The following is a 7,719-nucleotide window of genomic DNA, read 5'->3' as shown; positions in this document are numbered from 1 at the left end:
GATTATTTCAATTTATATTTTTTATAAACATTCGGGTAGGCGATACGAGTTGATTTTCTTGGAATTGTTTAAAGTAAAATATTGAACTCCAATATTCTAGTAGAGATCTAATATAGACTATTAGGTAACTACTTTAGCTTATTGGAGTATCAACGGGTAACGCGACGAATAAAAAAGGAAACTGATTATATTTTGATAAAATTTTTGAGGAGTTGCGCGAGTCAGACAGTCATTGGTAGATTTTCAAACCGTAGGTAATAAATATCCGAATAGTCATGTCACCACCGCTTAATCTTACAACAAGTTCAGATACAACGACAATTGATACTGCTTCTACGACTACAGCGAACACTTCAGCTCAAACATTAGTGCCAGCTACTCCGGGAATAAGAACTTCAGCTTTAGAACAAACTCGAAATACAACTGTTTCACTTGATGCGTCGGCAGCTACAGATTTTCTTGGTTCTGAGGACACATTGCGAAGTAGCGGGGAGTCTTCCGGAAACACTACGATATGTTGGAATTGCAAAGAAGATGGTCACATGTTTATGGATTGTCCGTCCCAAAGGAGAAGGTTATTTTGTTATAAATGTGGTCACGACAACACGGTTACACCTAAATGCCCGACGTGTCAGGGAAACCGGAACGCGAACGAACTTCGGGTTGGGTTAGAAGCTCGTTCGAAGAACACGATGACTCAACACCAGACAATGAACCAATAAATTTCGAAAATTCAAGATGCACGACACCTACAAATTTAGTAACAATAACACATAATGATATTTCGCCCAAAAAAAAGTAACCTTGTGAAGAAAACCTAGTGCCAGGGAAGGTTACCATTTTGGAGAGTCAGGTACCGAAAACAGTGAAGACAGAAACGGATGAGATTTTGATTAGGAAGCCATGGCATGTCAGAATGAGAGAATACCAAGAAGTGAGAAGAATTTTCGGACAACCATCCAAAAGAATTTTGAAAACGAGAGCACGGTATAGGAGAAGAAAACGTACTCGGTTGGAGATAGCGGCAGCGAAAATTTGGGAAGGCTCTGATGCAAGAATTTATACCACTATAAATATCAATGAACTACCTGTGCAGGGAATGCTAGATAGCGGAGCAACAGAATCATGCTTAGGAATGAATTGCCTAGATCTGGTCGAAAAAGGAAAACTGATAGTTCACCCAATGTTGTCTGAAATTAGTACTGCTGATGGCCGTCGTAATGCTATAATTGGACGCGTACGAGTTTTAATTACATTTAATGGAATTTCGAAATATGTTGCTTTTTATTTGGTGCCAACGCTGAAGGATAACCTTTACCTTGGGTTACAGTTTATGAAGGATTTTAACCTGCTACGATTAGATGTCTGTGGTTTAACAACAAACAATATAGTTTTAGATGAAGAAGAAGAAAGTATTTATACACGTATGCATGACTTGAATGAACATCAAAAGGCTAAATTGGATCAAGTCATAGCGTTATTTCCGTGTTTTACAGAAAAAGGTTTAGGTAAAACATCTTTAGAAGTTCATGTGATAGATACGGGAGATGCAGTGCCATTCAAGGAACGTCATTATCCAGTTTCGCCAGCGGTGCAGAAGCTCATGTATGCGGAATTGGATATAATGATATCACTTGGCGTCATTGAGCCGAGTGAAAGTCCTTGGAGTAGTAGAGTTACTTTTGTGCAGAAAGGTGAAAAAGTTAGGATTTGTTTGGACGCGCGTCGGCTTAATGACGTCGCCGTGAAAGATGCTTATCCACTTCCGCATATAGAGGGACTTCTCAGCCGTCTAGAGGGACACCCACTACATTTCCAGTATCGATCTTAAGGACGCGTTTTGGCAGATACCGTTAGCAGTTACCAGTAGGGAAAATACAGCTTTTTCGATACCTGGAAGGCCTTTGTACCAGTTTACTGTCATGCCATTTGGGTTCTGCAACGCGGCCTAAAGGTTATGTAGGTTAATGGACAAAGTTGTTCCAGCGCGCCTGCGGGAGCGTGTTTTTATCTACTTGGATGACTTGCTAGTGGTATCTCCAAACTTGGCCGAACACATGAACATTCTAAAGGAAGTTGCCGAATGATTGAATAAGGCAGGTTTAACAATAAATGTAGCAAAGTCCAAATTCTGTTGTCGAGAGCTGTGATATCTAGGATATATCGTAGGTGAAGGCGTAGTAAGACCAGATCCGAAAAAAGTGAAAGCGATCTCAATGTTCAAATATTCAACAACTAAAAAGGAAGTCAGAAGTTTTATGGGTACTACCGGTTGGTACCGAAGATTTATTGGAGAATATGCAACTATTACAGCACCAATTTGTGATACCTTAAAAAAGGGGAATAAATTTGAATTTACAGAAGAGGCAATGGAAGCATTTGATACGTTAAAATCTTGCTTGAGCTCTAGCCCTGTGTTAACTCATCCTAAATTTTCAAAAACGTTTTATGTGCAGTGTGACGCATCCGACGTAGGGATTGGCGCAGTGTTATTTCAAGAGGACGATGATAGTGGAGAGCATCCTATTGCTTATTTTTCGAAAAAACTTTCTTCTGCTCAGAAAAATTATTCAGTCACAGAAAGGGAATGCCTAGCGGTTGTGTCTGCAATAAAACGTTTTCGACCTTATATTGAGATGATGAAGTTTATTGTTATTACGGATCGCTCCAGCCTCAAGTGGCTGATGACGCAAAAAGACCTAAGCGGGAGATTAGCAAGATGGAGTCTGCTACTACAAGCGTATACATTTGAGATTCAGGATCGTAAGGGAGCACAAAACATAGTACCCGACGCATTATCAAGATATGCAATTGAAGCGTTAGACGTGGATGTTAGGTCTTTAGTGGATATGTCGTCGAAAGAATTTCAATCACCCGATTACTTAGAACTGATCAAAACTGTAGAAGCAGAGAAGTCTTGTTTACCAGATATACGTGTTGTGGAGGGATTTGTGTACAAACGTACGAACTTTTATCAAGGAGATGTGTTACAAGAAGATCACGCCTGGAAACTGTGGATTCCTGCTGCTCAGACGGAGAGTGTCATAGATAATGCGCACAAACCACAAAATACTGCTCATGGAGGAATATATAAAACAATTATACGTATAAGAGAATACTTTTATTGGCCTCATTTAAATATACAAGTTCGGGAATACATTCAGAGATGTGATACGTTAAAGGAGACTAAGCCATCTAACCAAATTTTAAAACCACCGATGGGAAAGGAAACGGATGCTAGGCCTTTTCAACGTATATATATTGATTTTCTTGGACCGTATCCCAGATCAAAGAGGGGGAATACGTTCATCTTTATAGTGCTGGATTACTACACAAAATTTGTTTTACTCAAAGCGATGACACAGGCTACTTCTCACAAGGTCATCGAATTCCTCATGCAGGAAGTATTTTGTAAGTTTGGTTGCCCAGAAACACTTATTTCAGACAATGTAAGGCAATTCATTGGGAGAGACTTCGCAACACTAATGAAAAACTTTGGAATAAATCATATAAGAACAGGAGTTCTTATATGATTTACCACAAGCAAATGGTTCGGAGCGAGTTAATCAATCCATCTTGAATGCAATTAGATCATATTTGGAAAACAATCACCAAGAATAGGACGCACATTTGTGTGAGATAGAGTGTGCGCTACGATCGTCTGTTCATTCGACGATAGGCATGACACCGTATTTCGCATTATTTGGCACGAACATGATTACTCATGCTTCAACTTATAAATTGGCACGACAACTAAATTTAGTGGAAGATCCTGAGAATAGGTTCGAAAATAAACACGAGTTTTTGGAATTATATCGACAATTTTTAAAGTGTCGAATAGCCAGAGTTGTAGGAAATAGCCTATACGAATTAGAACCCCTACAAGGAAAGTCACTAGGAGTTTTTCACGCGAAAGATCTAAAGGCGTAATAGCGACATAGTCAAAATTCCTTTTATCATATTCGCAAAAGCGTTTAAAAAAAATCAAATCCACCGACGAAAGGGTGTGTGTAATGGTCAAGCATGTAAGCAAAAACTGATAAAAATGTAGATGATAAAATAATGTTTCTCACGGTGTAACAAGATTTTGGCAACGCGAAATATTAGTGCATCTTAAAAAATGCAACTATGCAACAATCAATGCAAGTTACAACTGTGCAATTTTTGACAGATGATATGTTGGTGGCACTGTGAGTTTTTTTGTTATAACTTTAAAAATGGAGGATTTCCGGTCCTTTTTGATAAAACGTGGTGGCGTGCAGACGTGGCAGCTCAATTGAAAGAAGAAAAAAACAGTACAGCTTGAGGAGTTTTAGGAATTGGTAATAGGCGATAAACTAAAAAGGTAAGAAATTTTAAATAAAAGGTAGAACGTGAAACCATCACTAATAATGTATAAACATTAAAAAAAAACAGGAGCTGTACCAAACAACCACCTCGGGCCAGCGTCCACAACCACGTTTGTTTGTCGTTTTGCGCTGCGTAGACAAAAACACCCTTGTGGCAACATCAACAAGCACGCTTTGTTGAGAGACACAACACTCGTGGCAGCGTAGACAAAAACACCCTCGTGGCAACATCAACAAGCACGCTTTGTTGAGAGACAAAATACTCGTGGCAGCATTGCCCACCACGATCCGTTGCGCTGCGTAGACAAAAACACCCTCGTGGCAACATCAACAAGCACGCTTTGTTGAGAGACAAAACACTCGTGGCAGCATTGCCCACCACGATCCGTTGCGCTGCGTAGACAAAAACACCCTCGTGGCAACATCAACAAGCACGCTTTGTTGAGGACAAAAACACTCACGTGCCAGCAGCAGCTATCAATTGTGGAAGCGGTAGCCAAGATAATGTTACTAGGGAACAAAATAAGTTATCTGCCAGAACAAACTCCCAACAACAACAACTTTTTATCTGCCACAACAAACTCCCAACAACAACTTTTTATCTGCCAGAACAAACTCCCAACAACAACTTTTTATCTGCCAGAACAAACTCCCAACAACAATAACTTTTTACAGGCCAGTAACAACAAATTTTAACAAAATAAGTTATCTGCCAGGACAAATTCCCAGCAACGACAAATTTTAGCAAAAACAGTTTTCAGCAACAACAACAACTAATTACATGCTAGAACAACATTACCAGCAACGACTTTGTAACAGCTATACCACCAAAGTATAACAAGTAGTCCAACTCTTTGACAACAGTACCTAACTCTATACATGTGTTAGTAAAAAAGTACCTAACTCTAAACATGTGAGTAATAAAATTACACATGTGTTGATAACTTTTAAATTTTCTACAGGCAACAGAGTTTTATAAATATGTTCTAAATTTGAATTTGTATGAATTTTCAATACCAAAAACTGTAACTCTGTCCTATAGTTTAAATTCTACAATAACAAAAAATTACATGTCAGAATTTCCAAAAATTAAAAGTTAAAATTTGACGTCACTTCTAATTTTTAATCCATCGACAATATGCGAATCACTGAAATTTCTTCTATATTGCCAAGAGCTGATATTTTTCGCATTTGCAGCACATATTCATGGAACGATTCACCATCAGCTTTTTTCTATTTGAAAGCATTTTATGTAATTCATTGCTGCTTAAAGTTTTGTCAAATTCATTTATTAAACTACATATGTTTTAGCATTTCATAATCGCTAACATTAACTGTTTCCAAGAATAAAGGGTGGATTAGCCGACTGTAATGTAATGTAACCTTAACGGAACGGAACAGCTGATCGTTTCTATTGTGTGTAAAGTAGTTAATAGGGTATTCAATCGATTAACCGTTAATCGGTTAACCGATTAATTTTGGAGGTTAACTGTTCGAATAATTTGAAATTGCCGATTTTCAAATAACAAATAAACCGATTAATTTGTGTCGATTAACCGATTAACCGAAATTCCTTTTTTTTGCACTTTAAACTTTTTTTTGTATTTATTTTTCCATTTCAATTCAAATACAAATTTCAAATTAAAATTAGATATTTTTTGAACATCCAATAAACATGTTTAGTGAGTATATATAACAACTGACATATTGAATTTACATGTATTTGAAACTTTGTTTGTATTTACATGTATAGACGAAACTTTTTTTGAAATGAGTCTTTTATCATAACTGAACGAAACTATTAAATTAATCAATATCTAAAACAATCCAAAAAGGAATAAGGAAAAAAGAGAATTTTTTCCAAGAAAAGTTTTATTAAATCTAAAAAAAATCGTTTAAATTATATTCTTTTTATAAAATATTATTTCAGAAGATCTCACTAAAACTATAAAAAAACTCACACAACGCTCATTTGCTGCAACAACGTCATAATTCAAAAAAAGTCGTTTCGAGAAAAACATCTTTGAATATTTTATGACATTTTACTATTTCTTAAATAAATTTTCAACAAGTCATGCGATTTCAGAAATTTAAATAGGAGATTTTAATATCTTTCTAACCTGTATTAAACCCAAATTTTTACTTATCAAATATACGAGAAAACATGAATTTTTACAATGTTTACAACAACAAAACACCCTCACACAAAAAATAATTTATTTTTTTGAAAACTGATAAAACTTTATGAAAGATTATAGAACAGCGCATATTTTGTATTACTCAGTTCAATAAACACGGATTTTGAGTAATGATGTTGTTGCAGCAAATACGCGATATGTTTACAAAAATGATCTAGATACCTTATTTGCCATTTTTTATGTTTTTGTATACAAAATTCGTTGTTGTATTTTCAATTTGAAATGAAAATATAAATTATTCGGTTAATCGAATAATTTTAAATTAACCGATTATTAACCGATTAAATCTAAACCTCGATTAATTATTTGCTCGATTAACCGATTAAACCAGAAACCCGATTAATTGAATACCCTAGTAGTTAAAGCAGTTATAGTGACAAAATGTAACGTAACTGTAACTTCTGAACCTGTTAAAAGCAGAATTTCTTTACGTTTCAACGTGACATTTACTAATGGTGTTGTCAACTTGTTGATTTTAAAAGTCTTGTATATGCTCAGAACGCGTAACAATATTTTCAATGTTTTAAATATTTCAATAATATAAATACAAATATAAAAAACAAAATGTAAGAAAAGATAAACTCACTGTTTATTGTTGATGTTTTGTTTAAGCTTTGATATTTTTACAAATAAAGCTTGAGTGTCTGTAATTCTCATTCACTCTATAGTTGGATTTGTATAATATCTTTAGTTTTTCTAAAGCCTTTTGGGAAAAGGTTTCCTGATGATCTGACCTAAGCAACCAGTGAAATGCGCATAGTCCACTTTTACAATGCAGAAATTGAAAGGCAGACAGACGAAGTTTGATGGCGAGGGGTTGAAGAGGTAGAGTGTGTATTACACAGGTTTAGGTTAGTTCAAAAGAATTTATAAATAATTGGCAAATTTAACATAATTCTTACTAAAAAAAAACTTTTTATTGTTATGGTAATATTTACTTATTATACAAATTAGTCCAAGCATTTATAAAATGTATACTAATAATACGAACATAAAGGCAAGTAGTAATAATGGCCCTTAGTATAAAGTACAATACAATATTAATTAATTTTTAAGTTATCGGACCTTTAATAAATAAAGTCTGTATGACAAGGTAATAAATAATATTTATAATTGTCTCCTAATGGGTTAATATAAACATTTATGAAGTCACTTCGAAGCACTTCGCACTG

At 35.4% G+C, this 7,719-nt stretch overlaps 1 protein-coding gene across 1 annotated transcript; it reads left to right on the top strand.

The window, feature by feature from the left end:
- Positions 1 to 275: 275 nt before the first annotated feature.
- Positions 276 to 722, top strand: LOC135950717 (uncharacterized). The gene has a single exon (XM_065500251.1). It carries the CDS (start codon positions 276 to 278, stop codon positions 720 to 722), a length of 447 nt encoding a protein of 148 aa, XP_065356323.1.
- The last annotated feature ends 6,997 nt before the right edge of the window (positions 723 to 7,719 follow it).

Source organism: Calliphora vicina, chromosome 2 (genome assembly GCF_958450345.1).
Source record: "Calliphora vicina chromosome 2, idCalVici1.1, whole genome shotgun sequence".
Lineage (NCBI taxonomy): Eukaryota > Metazoa > Arthropoda > Insecta > Diptera > Calliphoridae > Calliphora > Calliphora vicina.
Note: the sequence above shows the minus strand (reverse complement) of the source record. Positions and strands in the feature narration are given on the sequence as shown.

Coding starts and splice junctions, on each gene's coding strand:
- LOC135950717 (XM_065500251.1), top strand. CDS start 276: ATGTCACCACCGCTTAATCTTACAACAAGTTCAGATACAACGACAATT.